General features: G+C 51.4%; 1 protein-coding gene across 1 annotated transcript; it reads right to left on the bottom strand.

The window, feature by feature from the left end:
* Positions 1–529: 529 nt before the first annotated feature.
* On the bottom strand, positions 530–22,189 carry MOGAT2 (monoacylglycerol O-acyltransferase 2; the record flags this gene model as incomplete). Its single annotated transcript, XM_081098741.1, has 6 exons — positions 530–1,344; positions 3,160–3,359; positions 3,984–4,158; positions 4,529–4,733; positions 12,867–13,045; positions 22,099–22,189. 6 exons carry the CDS (start codon positions 22,187–22,189, stop codon positions 1,190–1,192), a joined length of 1,005 nt encoding a protein of 334 aa, XP_080954867.1. The 3' UTR covers positions 530–1,189.
* Between the last annotated feature and the right edge of the window lie 557 nt (positions 22,190–22,746).

The following is a 22,746-nucleotide window of genomic DNA, read 5'->3' as shown; positions in this document are numbered from 1 at the left end:
CTGGAGGTGACTGGCCCAGAGTTACTAAAAAGGGATGGGCCAGGATTAGAACCCAAATTTATTTACACTTCTCAAAATGCCCCATGTCCTAGCTGTTGGCATGACCTGCTCCTGGGCAGAAAGAGCCCGCTTCCCTGCTGGTGGAAGAGGGGGATTCACAAGGACTCGTTTTACCCAGCCATCCTGCCCCTGCCCGCCTGTCCCAAACCCGGAATCCAGATTCTTCCCGCCTGGCATCAGTCCCCATCTCAACCCCCACCGCCCTGCAGACACACACTAACATCCACTCTTCACGTCTGGTCTTCATCCTCTGGCCTGCCCTGTGTCTGAACATACCCATTCCCCTCTTTCCCAACAGAACAGAGCCAGAGGTGGTCCGCTTGGGGCTGACAGATCGAAAGGAAGAGTCCACGTGACATTCTCTGGTCCAATCTGAGTCCAGAGAGTCACCTTCTGGGAAGATGAGACAGGGCCAGGCTGGGGATCAAATCCCTCTGCATTGGGGAGTGTAGAGGGAGAGAAGCTAACGCAGAGTCCTTTCGTTTATTGAATGGGAAGTTCGCGGAGCCCCCCTTTTCGTGCTAAGGAAGGGGCTGAAGTTACAAAGGACAAGTAGGAGGCACCTCATGGAGCTCTCAGCCTACGTGATGTCAGAGCTGAGACCGTAGGCCATCTTGTTCAGTCAGGGAAACTGGGGCTCAGAGGGAGGGGGAAAGGCCTGCCAGTTACGCAATGTGGTTCTCCTTACCCAGCTGGGGAGGGAGGAGCTGGGGCGTCCAGGGTGCGGGGTGAGGGAGCTAGTAGAAGGGGCTGGAGCTGGTGGCTTCGTTTTCACTGTCATTCAGGCAGAGGAAGAAAAACCTGGTCATCGGGTGCTGCTCTCTTTTCTTTGTCCGATGAGTGACATTACAACTGAGGACGGAAACCATTCTCTGCCAGGCCTCTCTCCCATTTCCCGGGCGAGCAGGCCGAGGAGATGGGGACCTGCACGGGTGCCCCAGGGTGTGCCTGGTCGCCCCTCCCACATTGTCAGCTGTGACTTGGGGTTGGATTTGCAGGAGGCTTGGAAGACTCTGGAGATAATGTTCAACAGAAGCTTCCAGGAAGCCCTCTCAGATGACAGCGCCTCCCATGGGCTCCCTCATGCCAGCCCTGCCCTTTGGGGCAGCCCCTTCCTCTGGGGAGGCGCTCAGCAGAACTCCAAGTGCTGGTCCTCGGGGACGTTGTACTTGAGCTTGTGGGCTTCGAAGAGGCGGCACAGCTCGTCGATGTAGCGCTGGTGCAGTTGGTCCACCTCCTCCTGCGAGGGCTGTGGTCTCTGCTGCACCTCGATGGGCTTCCCCACTGCAAGACACAGAGGCGGGCGGTGGGCCAGAGCGGGGGCCCTGGGGCAGGGAAGTGCTCCTACTGCCGTCCCTTTCAACCCTATTTCAAGCGACGAATCCTAAGACGTTAGAGCAACTCCAAGATTCATTCAGATACAATGACAACACCACCAGCTGGCATTGCAAAATGCCCAAAATGTGCTGGGTGCTTTACGTGCGCTGTCCCCTTTAATGCTTGTAACCATCATCTGGGGATAGAACCTGCTCTGATTCCCATTGGTAGATGAGGCAATGAGGTTTAGGGGGGTTAAGTAACTTGCTGAAGGTGGCATGGCCAAGCCCTGGCTGGTTTTGTCCAGTGGTTAGAGTGTCGGCCTGCACACTGAAGGATCACAGGTTCGATCCCCAGCCTTGATGGGGTGTCTGCCGGAGGCAACCAATTAATGTTTCTCTCTCACATTGATGTTTCTCTCTCTCTCTCTCCCTCCTTTCCACTCTCTAAAAATCAATGGGAAAAAAATATCCTCGGGGGAGGATTAACAACAACAACAGGTCAGCAAAGCCAGGGAGACTCAGTGCCTGGGATGTGCTCTTAACCTCCAGGCCATACGGTTCTGGGAGTCCAAGACGCCCTGCTTAGAAGTGCCTGTGACTTCTAGGATGAGGAGGCCTGCAGCCTGGGCAGCTCTTCCTGCCGCTCTCCCTCCACGCTGGCTGCAGTGCCCCCTGCATTCGAGGGAGGAGTCAGGAAGGCCCCAAGGAGCCTCTCCCCCTGGTTCTGCCCGGCTGAGAAGGCAGATCCCCTGCTTCTCCTCTCAGCAATAGCTTTGGAGGCAGCGGCAGTATTAACGCTCATGAAAATATTGCCACACAGCACAGGGCAAGTCCTGGGGTAAGGAGTGCGCCGAGTGTGTGCTCAACTAACAAATGAATGGGTGGGTGGAGATAAATGGACCCCTCTCTGCAGGCCTCGTCAGGGGAACCTGGTTGGAATCCAAGAAGAAGGCAATGAGGTGTCCAAATAGGAAACCCTGGTGTTACGTCCATGCTCTAAAGCTCATGCCCTTATTTACAAGAAAATCCCCTGGCTCTGACCCAGGCCTGCCAATTGCTGCTTTACACACAGTTCTAACAGACGTGGGATGCCCTTCCCTTGTACCCACCATTTCTAATAAGCCTATTAATCCTCTGGGTCAGAATTAAACCCTCTTTCTCTGATCCACCCTAGCTGGTTTGGCCTGCAGACTGAAGGGTCTCGGGTTCGATTCCGGTCAAGGGCACATGCCCAGGTGTGGGCTCGATCCCCAGTGGGAGGCATGCAGGAGGCAGCTGATCAATGGTTCTCTCTCATCATTGGTGTTTCTGTGTCTCTCTCTCCCTCTCCTTTCCCCTCTGAAATCAATAAAAATATATTAAAAAAAGAAAAGTCAAACAGATCCTGATTCAAACCTCAACTTTGTTACTCGAAGGCAGTGTGACTTTTTTGGAAGTTCCTTCTCTGAGCCTGTTTCCCATCAATGAAATGGGGATAATAGTCTCTACCTTGAAGGTTGTCTGGAGAAACAGCCACTGCATGTAAGGGAGCCGTGCAGTGCCTGGCACACAGTAGGTGCTCAGAAATCAGTAGCAACCATTGCTCTTTGTGCCTCTGTTACAGTTCTCATCCCAGAGCCTCCTGTTGGGGTCGCCTGCGTGTGTGTCTGTTTCACAGTCTAGAATGTGAGCTCCGTGAGGGCAAAGATGTGTCTGGCCCGTCCCTGAGTCTGCCTTGCAGCTCACAGCCCAGGCCCCTTTCCCTGGGAGCGACCCCCTCCCAGCCTGGGCCTTGGCTCACCCACGGTGGTGATGGGCCGGCGGTAGGGTAAAAGGCCGAAGCTGTACTGGAAGATGCCACGTCCGTGGAAGATCGGGAGGGAAATACCCATAATCTTCTGCAGCCGGTTCTGGATCCAGCGCAACCAGGAGCCAGGCAAGTTCTCAACTTGGTCAAAGAGTTCGTTCTCCCCAAAGGAGAAGACGGGCACCAGAGGCACCCTAGAGAGAGACAGAGGAGAGAAGGCATGTCGGAGGCCCCGAGGAAGGCCCCGGCTGGTCACCTAGCTTCCCGCAGGGACCAGGCATTGGAGCAGAGGACAGAGCCCTGGGCCGGAAGTAGGAGGCCTAGGTTGTCTCCCGGACCTGCCAGAGCCTCGCTTTCTGACCTTGGGCAGGTCCCGGCCCCTTCTCAGAGCCGCCACCTCCCCGGGGCCCCATGGCGGATAGGCCAGAATGCCTCAAGGTCCTCCCAGATAGAAATCCTCTGCCAGCTTTGCGGGAAAACCTCGCCTGCTCCAGCCAGAGTGCTCCGAGGAAGAGCACAGCCCTGCGATACGCCCCGAACTCCAGTCTCCCACATCCCAGAGGCCTCGGATCTAGTGCTGGCTTTGGGCCATATGTCCCTTCCCACCCAGCCCTTTGGTCCCACAGTCTCCATTCCGGAACCCTTTGTGGGTGTTTGGCCACGAGGCAGGACTGGTCTCACCACAATAGCATGTGCGTGTGCGAATGGACTGGGAAATCTCCCTGCCCCAAGAGGAACTCCGTTAGTCTCTGCTGTCTTCCCACCCAGATAAACCCCTGCCGATCTCCAGCGGAACCGAGAGCCCTCTTCCCAGGTACCCGTGCATCAGGGCCAGCCTGACAAAGCCCTTGCGGTTCCGCAGCAGCAGCTTGTAGGCCCCGGGCCTGGCGTTCAGGGCCTCCTGGGCACCCCCGATAATGATGCCCAGCAGGTTGCCCCCGCCCTTCCTGTTCAGAATGTGAGCAGCGCACTCCTTGTCTGATGTCACCAGCCCTGGGGAGAGAGGAAGGTGGTCAGTGATGGGGTCAGGGGGCAGGGACCGTGGGGGTGGATGTGGCCCAACAAAGAGGTCACCAAAAGTGCCCACCGAGGCCTGGTCCACCCCCCCCCCCAACCCCGACTCCAGCTGGGCGTTCCTGAGGACTGGGACTGAGTCTCCCCCCTCATGCCTAAGCCCCTCGCCACGCTCACGGCCCTCACGGTGCTGGGAGAAGTGCTCCCTTGAGTCTAGCCTCCTTCTTACGGCTCATGCTCCCGGAAGAAGTCCAGAACTACTGGTAGCCCCCACCCCACCCCCCTCAGATTTCCCTCCTCCCAGGCCGGCAGCCTCCTTTCCCTGGCTGCCCAGGTGGGGAAGACTCACCCCCACACATGAGGTAATCCCGGAAGAAGGGGGCCCGGAACCACAGGTTCAGCATCATCAGGTGAGGGCGGATGCCGGGGAAGAGCTGGGAGAAGCCAGTGCTCTCGGTGCACATGTTGACAAAGATCCCGGCGGCCAGGACCCCGTGGGGGTGGATGGCCGCCAGGTAGTTCCGGGAGGGGTCCAGCTCAGCAGTCTTGACCAGCTGCAGGGACACAACCCAGTGAGCCAGAGCTGGGCCTGCGTCCCCACTTTGACCCTGACGCTCTCCAGGGTGACCTTGGCCAAGTCTCTCCCCAGCTGAGCCTCTGGCTCTCGGGAAGATTGAGATGCGATGTGAGTGCACCTGGGGTGTCTCCAGGTGCCGGCTGTGCTCAGACTCGCAGCGGGCTCTGGGCAAACTGCTTCCCTCCCAGGCTTTCCATCTGTAAAGGGGGGACGTTTGGCCCTGTCTCCCCTCCCGCCCAGGACTGCTGAGAAGTTCAGGTCTGAGGGTGCCCTGCCCTGACCAAGACTGCTCCCTGACCGGATAGAATTAGGAGACATCAGATGGCCACACGGGGGCGCCATGCCGGAATACCCCATTTCACAAAACTCCATTTAAGAAAATTGGCACTGAAGACCAGGGAATGAGCCTTTGCACAGCGTATTGGGAGAGGAGTCCTGTTCGGTTGCAGACCAGGAGGCCAGCTCCAGTCCTCTTTATCCCTCGCGTCTCACCCGTGGCTCTCTGCTCCCCTCACGCCAGACCTTCAGTGCCCTTGGTCCGCTCTGTCCCCGGATACGGGCGGCTCTGCTGGCACAGGAACGTGCCTGGGTCTGCTGGGGCCTGCAGCCTGCAGGGTGCAGCAGGGACCCCGGGCATTGTAGATTGAGTGGGGGAGGAGAGCCGTTTGTCATTAGCAGTTTCCAGGTGAAGTGGGGTGAGTGGAGGGGGCTGGATCTGAGGTAACAAATGCTGCTCCTGCCGGTTACTGAACAGGCTGCCATGTGGCTGCGTCTGCCAGGCTTTTTGCTGTGGGCAGTGACTGCGTGTAGCTGCAGAGCCCGCCCCAGTGTCCCGCTTTCTGGGAGCCACAGCCATCAGAGTTAGACGGCCCTGAAGCCCACGTGTACCCCTCCACACCCCCCAGTCCCCCCAAGAGGTTCCCCGATAGGGCTGCCAGGGCCCTGCAGTTTGCATTCCCGGACTGGGGTGAGGAGAGCCCTTTCCACTGTGGCTCAGCTTTGCTAGGGTGAAAGTTCATCCTGTCACCAAGCTGAACCTCTCAGCAGGTCATCCCTGAGGGTTCTTATTGCTGCATTGGAGGGCCCAGAGGCCATGCTGTCCACCCTCGGAGCAGCCTGCAGGGATCTGGGGACAGCAATGGGGAGCTGGGCCTCTCTGCTTCCTCCAGCTTCTCCTGTCCCTGACCTGGACTTGGTCTGCACCCACCCCCTGCCTCTCCCCCGCACCCCAGTGTGCCCTCCGGGTAACCACTGGCCCTTTGCAAAAAGGCTGCAGGGACCATTGCCTCCCAGACAAGGACAAAGCTCCTCCACTCAGGCAGTGGGAATCGATTGGATGTCGAAATAGACAGAGAACCAGAGATTTCTCCCACCCCCCTGGGAAAGGTGCTCCTCGGGAGCCCGGTTGGCGGTGTTTCTTTAAAGACATCCCTCGCTTCCTGCACTCAACTCCTTTCTTATACACCTTCTTGCTCAGCTGGAGGGAAGGTCATTTGTACAACCTCCATGAAGGTGATTTGGCAATATCTATCACAACCAAAAAAATGTACCCGGCCTTTCCACCCAGCAGCTCCACTGCTGAGGAATTTAGCTACAGGGTTTCTCATGCTAGTGCAACAGGACATCTGAACAAGATCACTAGCTGGAGCATCGTCGTTTTTTGGTAACAGCAAAAACTTGGCACCCGCCCACCCAAATGTCCATCAACAGGGCCCCTTTAGACAAATCCTGAGACGTTCACACAATGGACCACTGTGCAGCCATAGAGAAGTGTGGCGCAGCTCCTCCTGTCCTGAGAGGGGAAGCTGGCCACACCTGGCTGTCAGACGCAACGGCCAGGGGCAAGACGATGCGTGCAGACTGCCCCCAGCGTGTGCTTGTATGTGGAGGCACCAAACACTGGCTGTCACAGTTGCCTCTGGGGAAGGAACTAGGGAGACGGGATGAGCCCCTTTGGAATTTTGAACCAGCATGTATTACCTACTTTAAATGAATAAGGAAGGACACGAGCAAAACAAATCAACAGACGGCTGGATGATTATCCCCTTAATGGTAAGTCTTTGTGCAGAGAGAGCTGTCCTGGTGAGTGTGAGGGCCTTGTCTAGGCAACTGTGCCAGTATCTGCTCGTGCGTCTACACGTGCGTGTCCGGGTGTGTGCACGGAGGGGGCGTCGCTATCCCACTGAGGCTGGTCTGCTGACTTTCTGGGCTGACCTCTTCCATCTGCCCCCTGTGCCCAGGGTATCCCGCCCCCACAGCGAGGGCCTGGAGATGAGCGACCGCCCAGTGAGGCATCGCTGTATCCCGGATGCAGGCCTGAATCAGAGGAGATGCTCCCCGGGTGATTGAAACGAAGGAAGGAAAGAATGAGACCATGAACGGATGAGGCTGATGCAGCCAATCCCTGCCCTGATCCTGTTCTGACGTGTCATCTGGGTTCCACTGAGCCAGCGGTCAAGAGACCCAGGTCCTGCCCCTGGCCCATCACATGACCTTTGCCCAGCCCTGCCTCAGTTTCCCCTCTGTCCCCAGGACAGTGATGATGCCTTTCTGGCAAGGTTGCTACTTGGTTCAGGTGTGCCAAACACAGAGAGGGAAGGTTTGTGAAGGGTTGTGTTCTCTGCTTGCTCCCTCAGTTCTCTTCGGGGCAGGGAGTGTGACAAAGCAAACAAGGCTGGCTGGGGAAAGCCCCTTCATGGGCCCATGTCCTCCCTGGCTGGGCTTGGCACCAGGCAGTGGCAGCTGGGGAAGGGCACGGCCAGGTTGCTAGGCTCTGGGGGTTGCTTTTCTTTATTTATATAGTTCAGATACCATCAAATTTACCTTTTGAAAGTGTGTAACTCAGTGATTTTAATATGTTTAAAAGGTGGGCAACCATCACCATTTCTAATTCTAGAGCATTTTCAACACCCCAGGAAGAAACCCAGAGCTGTCACTTCTCGTTCCCCCATTCCCTGGCAGCCACCGTTGTCTGTCTCTATGGAGTTGCCTCTCCTGGAAATTTCATATAAATGGAATCAAACAATATGCGGCCTTTTGTGTCTGTCTTCTTATACTTCACAGAATGTTTTCCAGGTTCATCGATGTTGAGGCCTGCATCAGTACTTCGTTCCTTTTTATGACTGAATGCTATTCCATTGTATGGATAGACTACATTTTCTTTGTCCACTTAATGGTCTCTGGCCATTTCCGATAATATGGCCATGAACACTTGTGTACAAGTCTCAGCGCAAACATGTTTTCAGTTCTCCCAGGGGTGTTCGTACTTTGAATCCCAAGACCTTTGCCTAGAAGACCCTGCACAGGCTCCCAGGAGAGGATGACTGGACCTAGGCTGGGAGGGACAGTGAGGGGCTGTGGCTCTGCCATGTCTGCCCAGACCCATCTCTTTCTCTTTAATTAAAATATTTTTATTGAATTCAGAGAGGAAAGGAAAGGGAAAGAGAGATAGAAACATCAGTGATGGGAGAGAATCATTGATCGATCGGCTGCCTCTAGGGGTCAAACCCGCAACCCAGGCATGTGTCCTGACCAGGAATCAAACCATGATCTCCTGGTTCATAGGTCGATGCTCAATCACTGAGCCATGCCGGCCAGGCTGTTTTGTTTTTGTTTTTGTTTTTTAACATTTTAAGAGTCCAGATAAAAAGATAACTGTGGCCAGGACTTAGATCGTTGGGAGGAGAGAAGGGTCATGTCTGGAGGAGTCTGGGAGACAGACCCCACCCAGGCTCTAGAGCAGCAGTTCTCAACCAGGGTCAGTTGCCCAGCCCCTCTCCCCCCAGAGGGGACATTTGGAAATGTTTGCAGACATTTTTTGTTGTCACAACTGGTGGAGTGGTGTGTTACTGGCATCTAGTGGGTAGGGACCCAGGATGAAGTCAGACATCAGAAATCCCTCGCTGCCCCATATACACACACACAACAGAGACTCATTCAACCCAAAATGTCAATGGTGCTGAGAAAGCCGCCTTGAGAGCTACGAGGCTGGAGGAGGGAGTGGCAGCAAAGGCAGTGGAGTCAACAGGAATGGAGGCCCCCCGATCCCTGCAGGGCAGCCATAGGGCTGAGGGGACAGCTGTTCTCTGCGCCCGGTCCCTGTGCCACAGCAGAGGTAGGACTCCTGGGCGGGTCCCAGGAGACAGGCCCCATCTCCTTGTGAAGGAAGACCTCACGGACAGAGCCCTCCCACCATGAAAGGAGCCATCGCAGAAGGAAATGAGTGCCCGTCCGTTCCAGGCCTGAGTGAGCTGGAATTCTATCCTGGGTGGGTGGCCAGGCACCGGCGTCTCTCTAACTTAGGTTAAGAGACCTCAGTGTGCTGGGAGGTGGCTGAGCTGGGAGTTGGGGCAGGAAGTCCCTAGTGATGCCTGCAGGGCTGTGCAGGAGCTGAGGGATCATCCCGGGTGTGGGTGGGAGGGGTGTTCTCCCGCACTGCAGCTGTTCCTGACATCAGGTCACAGCCCTGGCCACAGAGGTCTGTGTGTAGACTCCTCCAGACCTGACCCTCCTCAGGCCCTGGCCTTGTGGACAGTGTGTGCTCTGGGATGAGGAAATCCGCACAGGGAAACCCAGCTCCCAGGCACTGGTCCTAGTCAGGAGGTGGACAGCTCCTCCCACAGCAAACATGGCCTGACTCTCCATCGTCAGCTTCTTAGGAAGCCCATAGGGTGAGTTTAGAAAAGTCCAGGGCCCAGACAGTTTCCTAATTTTGCCTGAAATTCCGCCACTAGATGCTAATTCAAAAAATCAGTAAGAACTGGTAGGAGCTCAGAAATCCGCATGTATTTGATGTGACTGCAGAGGCTTATGAATGTGGGTTGGAGGGGAGGGGAAGCTCCAGCAGAGCTGGGACTCCCTACCTCCTGCTCACCCCAAGATCCTTGCAGAGAGAGTTGGAGGGCTTCTAGGAAGCCTACAGGGAGCAGAATCTGGAGGCCACAGCCCCACCCCTACAGGTTCCCAGCCTAGAGGGGCAAAGTAAAAGTGCGTGTCATCTCGCCCTCTGCTGGCCACCTGGTGGTACTGCCAGCCCTCTGCAGGCGGTGATGCAACAGGCCTGCAGGGACATCAATCCGGAAACAGTATGCAGGCAGAATTTCTGCAAAGCAAGCCCACTGTCCCACCATTGTCAGTAGTGCCCAGATTGAGAAACCCTCCTTCAGAGCTACCTGGCCGGGGTAGGGTAGGCTCAGAGCCACCTCAGCATCATTTCCTGCCAGACCTGCAACTGGCAGCAGCTCCAGGTGCAAAGAGCCAGATGCTATCCTTGGTGGGCCCTTGGATGACAGCCCCCTGGAGAATTTTCAGTTGAGGAGTCCCAGTTCTGTAAGATGGTCTTCCGTGGCCTCTGTTCCCTTGTCCCTGAAAAAGTCTCTAACCTCATCGCCAGGTGACCTTCTGCTTCATTCACACTGACCATCAGGCGCATTGCTCAGAAGCCATACTGCGGCCTGTGCCTGTGCTGACCTGTTTCTTTCCCTGGTGAACTCAGGGTTTGATAGTAACAGGAACAGAACGTTGGGGAACCAGCCATAATTGTCAGGAATATTAATCATGCTCTGTTAACCATGATTGTTTTATTCTGATTAAGGAAGGCACAGTCTACCCTGGCTGACAGTTGTACTCGGGAACTGGGAGCTCACCTGGAAATGAAGCCCTTCCTCCCATTTGGGAGCTGCCTATTATCAGGAGATTAACAACCTGTTGCAGAAACCAGAATCGCAGCTCGAAGATCCCCAGCCCTTTGTATGCCTGTAAACAGCCCATTTGCCCTTTTTGCTACTTCCCCATGTAATCTCTGTCCTTCTACCCAATATAAGCAGCTGGTTTATGGTGAGGGGCAGAGCAGATTTTTGTGGATGACCTGCTGCTCTCCCATGCTGCTGGCAATACTGGAGTAAACGCTCATATATGATTCAACCCTGTCAATTGGCTCAAGTAGTGACAGGCAGCACAGACCCATTGCTTGTCCAGCTACAGATTCAGCTCACAGTGGGAGGGGAGACCACAGAGTGAGAGTCCACAAAGCTCCACCAGAGGCCAGAACCTGCTTAAGGTTTCTTTGGCTTGGAAGCTGCTGTCCACACTTTCCCATGGAAACTCTGATCTTCCTGGAACAGGAGAGCAAACCCTGGCCTGGGAGGAGGGGAGGGAGGGAAGGGAATTCAGATCTCAAGCTCAGAAATCCTGAGTGAGGATAAGGGAGCCTGCCCACGATGTGCCCATGGCTCCTTTTAGGACCCAGCAAGCCCTGCTTGCCTTTTTTTTAAAAAAATATATATTTTATTGATTTTACAGAGAAGAAGGGAGAGGGATAGAGAGTTAGAAACATTGATGAGAGAGAAAAATCAATCAGCTGCCTCTCACATGCCCCCCACTGGGGATGTGCCCGCAAGCAAGGTACATGCCCTTGACCGGAATCGAACCTGGGACCCTTCAGTCCACCGGCCGACGCTCTATCCACTGAGCCAAACCGGCCAGGGCCCCTGCTTGCCTTTGGTGACAATATCCTGGAAGGGCACACTGCAGAGGAAGCGGATGTAAGGGGTGAGGAAGATCACCCCCACCTGGCCCCCTCAGGTTAGCTCAGCACTGCCCCCTCACTCTGCTTTTCAACATGAGCATGGAAGTCTCTGCTGGCCAACCTCCTGCCTTCTGCCCAGACCCTGCCCTGCTGCCCTGTCCTGCCCACCCTTGTCCTTTGCCCAAGGTAACTTCTTACTGGAATACTAGGGGCTCCTGTACCCCAGTTGTTGTCCAGCCTTTGCTAGTCCTTGTTGGGCCTCAGGACGCTTGGAAGCGATGCAGGAGTGCTGACTGCCGCTGACTGTTTAACCTCAGGGAGCCCGTTTCCTCCCCTCCTTTCCCCTTTATCAGCTGCAGAACAGGCTGCTTGGAGGGACAGGAAGAGGTGGGGATCTGGATGGAGGAGGAGAAGCCAAGCAGTTGTAAAGGTCAAAGCAGCGTGGCTCTGAGCTATCAGACTTGCAGCCACGCCTACGCCTCCCAGGCTCCCCACGGACTCGGTAAAATTATCCTGCCACCAGTTTACTGAGAACCTACAAGGCACTTTACCCCCCTGTCTCATTGAACCCCAGGATGCAGCCCAGTGACGTATGTGGCATCATCTCCACATCACCCGTGCGGGAACTGAGGCTCAGAGAGACTGTGACTCACCCAAGGTCACACAGCTGGTGGGTGGCGGGACTGGTATTAGAACCTCGTCCGTCTAGTTCCAGAGGCCACATTCTATACCTTTTGTTTTTCTTTACTGTTTCCAACTGTCCCTGCCTGGCACCTCTCCTGTTCCCTTGCCTTCCCGATCCTATCTCATCTGGCCAACGCAACAGCCCTGCCCAGCTGCTTACGTCCAGGGTTGTGTCTGTCGGGGGCTCCGTAAAGAGCTGAAGGGTCTGTGAATGCAGGGATGTGCTTCACTCAGGACTAATCTTTGGGTCCAGGGTCAATTGTTCAGAAGGGTCGTGAGGTGCCTTGAGTCAGAGAGTCAGAGATTCAAGGCACTCAGAGTAGGAGAGATCAGTCTGCTTACTGGGTACAGGGGGAAACTGAGGTTCAGAACGGGGCAAGGCCCAACCCAAGGACACACTGGCACAGCATACCGTACCAGGGTTAGGAGCAGGAGAGAACCCGAGGACCAGTTCGCTCCCCTTCTCCTTTACCCACAGTTAATGCACAAACCTTAAAACCAGTAAAAACAAAACAAAAACTTGTTGAGTGGCCTTGGTCATACCTTTGTCCCTCTGGGTGTCAGTGTGTCCTCTGATGAAATGTGGAGTAGATGGTCTCTTAGGACCTTGAGTTTATTGTCTCCCTCCACCCAAGCCCGGGCTGCAGAGGGGTTTACACCTACAAGACACACATGTGGGCCACACGACATGCCCCACAGCGCTCTTTCAAACCCTGTGCATTCCTCAGCCCTCAGACTGGCTGCACATGCCCATGGATGGGAAACCATGGCCGGACTCTTCCCCATGGTCCGCAGTGGTGGTAGCCCTGGCTCTTCTCACTTGACACAGGGCCCCGCTTTCCTCATGGAGAAGTGGGACACGTTAGCCCTGGCCACACCCAAGCCAGCCCTCATACTCACCGAGATGGGGAAATAGTCCTTCATGTACTTCCATACGACGCTGCGTCTTAGGACCTGGGCGCGCCTGCCGCCCTTCCATGGCGTGTCTCGGTCCAGGTACCACCAAGTTGCATACAGGACACTTACGAACCAGAATCTGGTGAACAGGAGGCCTATGAAGACTATAATGCAGGTCTGAGCTGGGGAGAGAAGCAGGTGAGAGGTCTGAGAGGAAGGAAATGCCCAGTACCAGCAGCACTGGCCCATCCAGCCCACGGCCCCAGGAAGAAGAGATCAGCTTCCCAGGCCTTCAAAGAGGAGAGATGCAGCCAGCCCAACGTCACGCTGGAGCGTGGATTTTAACCTGCGTGGGCCTAACTCCAAAACTCAGCCCCTCCCCTCCCCCCCACACACATCAGGCTGCTTATTCACTTTGGTCTCCCCCTCCACCTCCCTCCCTCCAGTAAAGTATAGTTGACCCTTGAACTTCATGGGTCCATTTATATACAGATTTTCCCCATAAATACAGTACAGTACTATTAATGTGTTTTCTCTTCCTTACGATTTTCTTAATTACATTTCCTTTTCTCTAGCTTATTTTATTGTAAGAATACGGTATATGACACATAGAAGATACGAAATGTGTATTGGCTGTTTAAGTTATCTGTAAGGCTCTGGTCAACAATAAGCGATAGGTAGTTAAGTTTTGGGGGGAGTCGAAAGTTATACATGGCTTTTCGACAGCATGGGGGTTGGCGCCCTAACCCCATGCTGTTCCAGGGCCAGCTGCAGCCTGCGTTCACCGGGTTCTCCTAAATGCCTGGCGGGCAATTGACTGTGTTAACTGCTTTTAGTTCCCATATTTCGGGACCTCAGAGAACAAGGAGACACTCTGTGTGCCCAGCCCTCTGTCTGTGCCCCCGCTGCCCCATCTTCCCAAAGACACACCCGGCAAGCCCCCCCTCCCCCCAGTGAAACCTCCCATGGTTTCTCCATAACTTCAAGGCACAGCCCAAGCAGCTCGGCTCTGTGTGGCTGGCCCAACGCCCCTCCTGCTCCAGCCTCACCGCCCGCCCGTGTTCACACCCAGGAACACCGAACTGCTCACTGAGACCTTTCAGTCTCTTAGCTTTTGCTCGCGTTGCTTTCTGCCTGCATGCTCTTTCCTGGAGAAGGAGAAACGTCCCCACTTCCCTTCAACATCGTACCAGAGGCTCTGGCCAGTGCCACAGGCAAGAAAAATGAATGAACGCCTGGAGGGACCTGGAGAGCATTATGCTTAGCAAAATGAGCCAGTCAGAGAAAGACAAGTATCACATGATCTCACTCATATGTGGAATCTAATGAACAAAATAAATGGATGAATGGAATGGATCCAGAGACATGGAAGCACAGAACAGACTGCGGAATCTCGAAGGGAAGGTGGGGAAGGGTGGGTGGGTTGGAGGTAATCAACCAAAGAACTAGTATGCATAACCACGGACACAGCCAATAGGATGGTGAAGGCCTGGTACGAGGGGGGGGAGTTTGGGGGGGAGGGGCACAGGGGCGGGCTGGAGGTAAGGGGACATATGTAACAATACATTAAAAAAACAAGCAAACAAAAATGAATGGACAGCATCAAGACTGGAAAGGAAGAAGCAAACTGCCTCTATTCACAGGCACACAATTCAATACATAGACTACCTTAGGGAATTTACAGAAGCTACCAGAACTTACATGGATTCAGCAAGGTCGCAGGGCCTTGGGAAAGAACATTTGCACGTATGTGGTTGCATGTGCATAGAGAATGGAAGGATTCCTGCTGGTCAGGAGGAAGGAGACAGGACTCCGGGGACAATGGTGGGGCCATTGATTTGTATGCATGCATATAAGCATAAGCCATGGATGTGGACAACAGGGGGTAAGGGTGAGGGCAGGATTGGGGGGATGAGGGGACATTGGGGGGATCAGGACACATTTGTAATACTTAATCAATAAAGGGAAAAAAATTTTTAAGAAGTGTGTGTGTGGGTGACTCCCACTGTAAGAAAATCAGCTCCAGAGAATAAAAACAAATTGTTAATAGTGGCTACCTGGAGGGTAAGATTTTGGGAAATCTTTTACTTTTAGGATTACCATTTTGTTTGGAGGTATTACAATAGGATGTATTAGTTTTGCAGTCAGTAAAAATAAAGTTGGGGGGGGGGTGGACACAGGACACTTGCACTTAAACCAGACAGACCTTCCCCTACTGGACCGGCCCCCTCACCCTGGGTTCACCCTTTCACTCCTGTCAGCAGGCAAAGTCCAGACTGAAGGCCACTTAGGAAGGGAGACACTTTCTTTCATTTAATCCTCACAACTCTGAGGGGGAAAAATTTGAATGCCGCTTTACAAAGGTCTAGAGAAGGTGTGCAAATTGGCTAAGGGCACACAGAGAGCTAGTGAGATGGGGCCTGGGATTTAATTCTATTGTTTTGGCTACATCACGCTCCCACGTATTCATTCAACAAGTATTATCAACTCCAACACTCCTAGGAGCTAGAGGTGCAGCAGAGTAACCCACTGAGAGAGCATGTGGCTGTGGGCCCCGAGTCCGCGGTGCCAGGTCCTGGTTGGCGTCTCCAGCCATTTTTCACCACTTCCCACAATGCCTCCTCTAACTCCAGAGTGGACCAGCTGTTCATTTAATGTGCAGTCTTCACTCCCCCACAATTTACTCTCCCACCAGCCTTTAAATCCTGCCCTCTGGACCCCATCTCCTAAATACCTCTCGAGAGAGGCCACTTCTTTCCTCCCGCTGCTGGCCTCCCGAGACCAGGGTTGGCAATCTTTTTCTTAAAGGGCCTGATTGTAAATATTTTAGACTTTTCAGCTCAAGAGGCAAACTGGAGGATATTACATAGTCACATAACCATTTAAAATGAATTATTCAGTCTTCCTGATTCAGTTTTGGAAGATTGCGTTTTTCTAGGAATTTGTCCATTTCATTCACATGGTCCAGCTTGTTGACATATGGTTGTTCATAGTATTTTCTCACATACCTTTGTATTTCGGTGGTGTTCAGTTGTTACTTCACCTCTTTTGTTTCTGATTTTATTTATTCGGGCCCTCTCTTTTTGTTTCTTGATGAGTCTGGCTAGGGGTTCATCAATCTTGTTTATCTTTTTAAAGAACCAGCTTTTGATTTCATTGATTTTTTTGGGGGGGGGGTATTTTTTTTTTTTTTTTAGTCTCTATATTATTTATTTCTGCTCTAACCTTTTTAAAAAATATATCTTTTTTGACTTTTTACAGAGAGGAAGGGAGAGGGATAGAGAGAAACATCGATGAGAGAGAAACATCGATCAGCTGCCTCCTGCACACCCCCCACTGGGGATGTACCCGCAACCAAGGTACATGCCCTTGACCAGAATTGAACCTGGGACCCTTCAGTCCGCAGGCCGACGCTCTATCCACTGAGCCAAACAGGTTAGGGCTCTAATCTTTATTTTTCCTTCCTTCCACTTACTCTGGGCTTTTCTTATTGTTCTCTTTCTAATTCTTTAAGTTGTAGGGTTAAATAGTTTATTATTAATTTTTCTTGGTTTTTGAGGTAGGCCTGTAGTGCTATGAACTTCCCTCTCAGAACTGCTTTTGCTGTGTCCCAGAGATTTTGGGTTGTTGTGTGTTCATTTCCATTTGTTTCCAGGAAGTTTTTTATTTCTTTCTTAATCTCATTGGTAACCCATTCATTGTTTAATAACATGCGATTTAGTCTCCATGTGTTTAAATGTTTTTGAGTGTTTTTACTGTAGTTGATTTCAGGAAGAATCAGAAAACTTAAACAGGCCAATAACAACTGAGGAAATAGAAGCAGTAATAATAATAATAATAATAATAAAAGACTCCCAGCAAACAAAAGACCTGGTCTGAATGGCTTCACAGGGGAGTTTTACCAAACATTCAAAAAAGAACTAATACCTGTCCTCATCAAACTATTTAAAAAAATCCAAGAGGAAGGAACATTTCCAAGGTCTTTTTATGAGGCCAGCATTATCTTAATTCCAAAACCAGATAAAGACACTACAAACAAAGAGAATTATAAGCCAGTATCCCTGATGAACATTTATGCTAAAATTCTCAACAAAATATTAGCAAATCTGATCCAGCAATATATTAAAAAGATCATACACCATGACCAAGTGGGATTCATTCCAGGACTGCAAGGCTGGTACAATATTCACAAATCAATAAACATGATACATCACATAAACAAATTGAACGATAAAAATCACATGATCATATTAATAGATGCAGAAAATGCATTCAACAAAATCTAACACCCATTTTTTGATAAAAACTCTCAGCAAAGTGGGACTAGAGCAGCGGTTCTCAACCTGTGGGTCGCGACCCCTTTGGGGGGATCGAACGACCCTTTCACAGGGGTGGCCTAAGACCATCGGAAAATACATATATAATTACATATTGTTTTTGTGATTAATCACTATGCTTTAATTATGTTCAATTTGTAACAATGAAAATACATCCTGCATATCAGATATTTACATTACAATTCATAACAGTAGCAAAATTACAGTTATGAAGTAGCAACGAAAATAATTTTATGGTTGGGGGTCACCACAACATGAGGAATTGTATTAAAGGGTCGCAGCATTAGGAAGGTTGAGAACCACTGGACTAGAGGAAGCATATCTCAACATAATAAAGGACATATGACAAACCTACAGTGAACATCATACTAAATGGGCAAAAACTAAAACCATTTCCTCTAAGAATAGGAACAAGACAGGGATGGTGGCTTTTACCACTCTTATTCTAGCTCTAGCACTGGAAGGCCTAGCCACAGCAAGCATCCAAATTGGAAAGAACGAAGTAAAACTCTCATTATTTGAAGATGACATGATATTGTACATAGAAAACCCTAAAGACTCCACCAAAAACTACTACATTTAATAAATGAACTGGCAATGTAGTAGGATACAAAATCAACATCCAGAAATTGATGGCTTTTTTATACACCAATAATGAGTTATCAGAAAGAGAAACTAAACAAATAATCCCATTTACCATTGCAACAAAAAAATTAAGATACTTAGGCCTGGTCGGCATGGCTCAGTGGCTGAGCTTTGACCTATGAACCAGGAGGTCACTGTTCAATTCCAGATCAGGGTACATGCCCGGTTTGAGGGCTCAATCCCAGTAGGGGGCATGCAGGAGGCAGCAGATTGATGATTCTCTATCATCATTGATGTTTCTATATGTCTCTCTTTTCTTCTCTGAAATCAACACAAATATATATTTTTTTAAATTTTAAGATACTTAGGAATAAACTTAACCAAGGAGGTAAAAGACTTGTACTCAGAAAACTACAGGATGTTGGGGAAAAATAAAAGAGATAGAGGAAGACATAAACAAGTGGAAGAATATACTGAGTTCATGGATTGTTAAAATTAACATCATTAAAATGTCCATACTACTCAAAGCAATCCACAGACTCAATGCAATCCCTATTAAAATACTAATAGCATATTTCACTGACCTAGAACAAATACTCCAAAAATTTATATGGAACCAAAAAAGACCCCAAATAACCACAGCAATCTTGAGAAAGAACAAAGTTGGAGGAATCACAATACCAAGTATCAAGTTATACTACAAAGCCACTGTAATCAAAACAGCCTGATACTGGCACAAGAACAGGCATATAGATCGATGGAACAGAACAGAGACCCAAGAAATCGACGTAAGCCATTATGCTCAATTAATATTTGACAAAAGAGGCAAGAGCATACTATGGAGTCAAGACAGTCTCTTCAGTAAATGGTGTTGGGAAAATTGGACAGATACATGTAAAAAATGAAACTAGACCACCATACACAAGAACAAACTCAAAATGGATAGAAAACTTAAATGTAAGTCGGGGAACCATAAAGATCTTAGAAGAAACCAGAGGCAGCAAAATTTCAGACATCTCCCATAGGCGAAGGAAATGGAGGAGAAAATAAACAGATGGGACTACATCAAAATAAAAAGTTTCTGCACAGCAAAAGAAGCCATCAACAAAACAAAAAGGGAGCCCACTGTATGGAAGAACATATTTGGCAATGATACATCTGATAAAGGGTTAATATCCAAAGTATATAAGGAACTCATGCAACTTAACAAAAGGAAGACTAACAATCCAATTTAAAAATAGGCAAAGCCTAAATAGACATTTCTCCAAAGCAGACATACAGATGGCCAAGACACATATGAAAAAATGCTCAGAGTAGTGCACCGATCATCAGAGAGATGCAAATTAAAAAACCCTTGTGCACTGCTGGTGGGAATACAGACTGGTGCAGCCATTAGGGAAAATGGAATAGAGTTTCCTCAAAAAATTAAATATGGAACTACCACTTGATCCAGTGATCCTACTTCTAGGAATATACCCTAAGAAACCCAAAACACCAATCAGAAAGAATGTATGCACCCTGATGTTCATAGTAGCACAACCCTATATAATAAAACCCTAATATGCAAATCAACTAAACAGTGGAACAACTGGTCACTATGACGTGCACTGACCACCAGGGGGCAGACTCTCAACGCAGGACCTGCCCCCCTGGTGGTCAGTGTGCTCCAACAGGGGGAGCACCGCTCAGCCAGAAGCAGGGCTCACGGCTGGCGAGCACAGCTGTGGCAGGAGCCTTTCCCGCCTCTGCTGCAGGCAATGAGGAGTGTCGGACTGCGAGAGGGTGCAGGCCGGGCTGAGGGACACTGGGCCTCTAGTTTACTATATAAGATCTGGAAACAGCCCAAGTGCCCATCAGTAGATGAGTGGATAAAAAAAGCTGTGGTACATTTATACCATGGAATACTACGCAGCAGTAAAAAAAAAACACAACAGGATCTCTTACCCTTTGAAACAGCATAGAGGGTCCTGGAGAGCATTATGCTAAGTGAAATAAGCCAGTCAGAGAAAGACAAGTATCACATGATCTCACTCATATGTGGAATCTAATGAACAAAGTAAACTGATGAACAAAATAGATCCAGAGACATAGAAGCATAGAACAGACTGGGAATCTGGGTGCCGTGATCAACCAAAGAACTTGTGTGCATATATGGCTAACCTATGGACACAGACAATAGGGCAGTGAAGGCTTGGGGCAGGGAGCGGGGGTGAGCTAGAAGGGGTCAATGGGGGAAAAAGAGAGACATATGTAATACTTTCAATAAAGATTTGAAAAATAAAATAAAATGCAATCATTTAAAAATGTAAAAACCATTCTTAACCTTATGGACTGTGCAAATACAATTGCTTGGAGGGGGAGCAGGGTGAAGGGGGTCCATGGGGGGATTTAATTGATTAATTAATTAAAATTGGAATCAAAGATTGTAAAAGAAACAAACAACAGAAACAAGCAGTGGGCTGGCTTTGGCCTATGGGTAAGCCTTGATCAAGATTGTGACTGCTCCCTGCTCGATCTATTTCCCCACACCCCATACCACGGAGATAACGCCACAGCAGCCACAGGGCCCTTTAACACACAGATTGGACCCTGTCACTCTCCTACCTGAAGCCTTCCTGGGACTCTCCTTTGCCCCCAGGATAAGGGATAAGGTAAAACCTCCCACTCCCGGCACCTGCGGGCCCAGATCCCTTTTCTCAGCTGTCCTTCCTCTAGTCCTCCAGGCTCAGGGTGACTTTGACCTCTGAGCTGCTGCTGACATTCCCAGGTTCCCAGGCTACCGGCAGGGCTGGGGGTGGGCACAGCCAGCCAAACACACTTGTGCTCACAAAGCTCACACAAGGCAGGCCGAGTATGAGGTTCCTTATCGCCTGTGATCCCTAGGCTGCACCTGCCTGCCTCTGGGCCCCGAATGCCCTTTGTCCAGAAGCCAGCACTCACAGTCTGCCCTGGGCATAGACCTCCCTGCCCATGCTTTTCCCATAGCCTCCTAACCCACACCTCCTCCCACTCCCTCTGCCCTCTCTCCGCCCTCTGCCTCCTCCCTCCTCTTGCTATGTCAGTAGGAGGAGCACAGGACTCTACAACCTTTGACACTTAAGGCATTTAAGAACTCTACAACCTTTGGCATTTAAGGCACCTCAGTTCTTTGCTCATCTGTGTCATGGGGATAACCAAGGATATTTAAAATGTTTAACAACCTTTAGGTGGAAGACACAGCCCAGGAAAGTTAAGTAACCTGCCCAAAGGCACAGGTGAGGCTAGGCCAGGGGCAGGGTACCTAAGTGCCTGCTTTGCTGGGGTGAATCCCTCGAAAAATTGTGAGGTTCTGAGAACGCACCTGGTGATCGTGGCAGTGTGTGTGTGTGTGTGCGTGTGTGTGCGTGTGTGTGATGGCTGTTGACCAACCTACACAGAGTGCGTCTGTATTTTAACACCCAGACAGTGGTGCCTGTGACTAGGCTGAGCACCATCCTGGGGGTGGCAGCTTCTGCCTGGTCTGGTGCCAGCAGATGAAATGAGGAACCCACATAGTCCCAATCACCTCTCTTCCCAATCCTCAGTGGGCCCTCCTCAAAAATGTTCCCTTCGGCAGAGCTGAAGTTTGGGCAGCTGTGGCCTCCCAGCCTTAACAGATGTGTTCGCTGTGGGGGTGGGGGAGGTAAAGGATTCTCCTGTGAGATTCCAGCCCAGGGCCCAGCCAGGTCTGTGCTGGGCAGAGTAAACGCGTCTCTTCATTCCATCCCACAAGAGCATGGCAAGATCAGCATTGCTATTCCCATTACACAGATGAGTCAAGTAGAGGCCTGGAGAGGTCAGGCAGGGGTCCGCCAAGGCCACACAGCTGGTCCGTTGTCCAGTTGGAGTTCAACCCACGTTTACCTGGTAACCCACTCTCTCCCTAGTCCACATTCAGCCTGTACTTTCTCTCCCCATTCAATTTTTCCCCTGTTCCTTTCTCCTCCCCCCTCCCCCTTCTCGCTCTGCCTCCTGCTCTCTGAAAGGAAGGAAGGAAATCCATCCCCTCTGAGTAGCCTGAGGGACCCTTTCCTGGAACTGCCTAGATTCTTCCCCAGCCACAGGCAGCAGGAGGCAGGTGCTCTGTCCTGGTACTAAGGTGGAATCCACAGCCCAGGAAAGTTAGATCCTGGCTTCTGCCCCACCCGATGCCCACACCGACCATACCCTCCGGGCAGGGACTCAGCGCAGCCAAGCCCCCGTTAGGACCGATGTCTTTCCACCATCAACGCCCTGTGTGCACCTAAATTGCAGGTGCCACCGTGTCTCCCCAGCCCCGAGACCAGCTGCCTTACCCAAGGCCAAGAAGCAGAAGACCCACTGCAGGACCGAGAGGGTCTGCAGCCTGCGCTCCCACGGCACGGACCAGGGCGCAAACTCCACCATGCTGGTTCCTCTGTGGGCTCTGGAGGCTTCCGAGTAGCACCGTGCTCCCGGCACCCAAAGGGTTTTGTTACTGGCAGAGGCTGTATAAGCTTTTGTGGGGGAGGAGGCTGCCCCGCCCAGCCAGGCCCGAAGGCCTCCCTGCCCCCACCCTGCAGGAGCCTGTTTCCTAGAAGAAACCTTTGAATCCTTGTGCCCAGGGCTCAGCTAAAAGGAGAAAGAGAAGGAAGTGTATAGCCTTTATCCAGGACAGCTGTCTCCTCAGGCAACACCTTATCCACAGGATCACCTCTTGCTGGTTGCTTGAATCTTGCCCTTCGCTCATCTATAATAATAAAAGAGTAATATGCAAATCGACTGAACCAAACAGACCCGTCCTGACGACCACGCTATGACACCCACTGGCACCAGGCCAGCCAAGGCAGGTGCAATGCTGGGAGCTGGCCATCACCCCATGGTTGCCCTGTAGAGGGAGGACCAGGCCACTGACCAGTGGGCTGCAGCAGATGGGCAGGGCCTCCCTCTGGGGGAAGGGGGACGATTGATCAAGAGGCTCCTGG

This window comes from Myotis nattereri (assembly GCF_964212035.1).
Source record: "Myotis nattereri genome assembly, chromosome: 9".
Lineage (NCBI taxonomy): Eukaryota > Metazoa > Chordata > Mammalia > Chiroptera > Vespertilionidae > Myotis > Myotis nattereri.
This window is presented reverse-complemented; position numbering and strand designations above follow the sequence as displayed.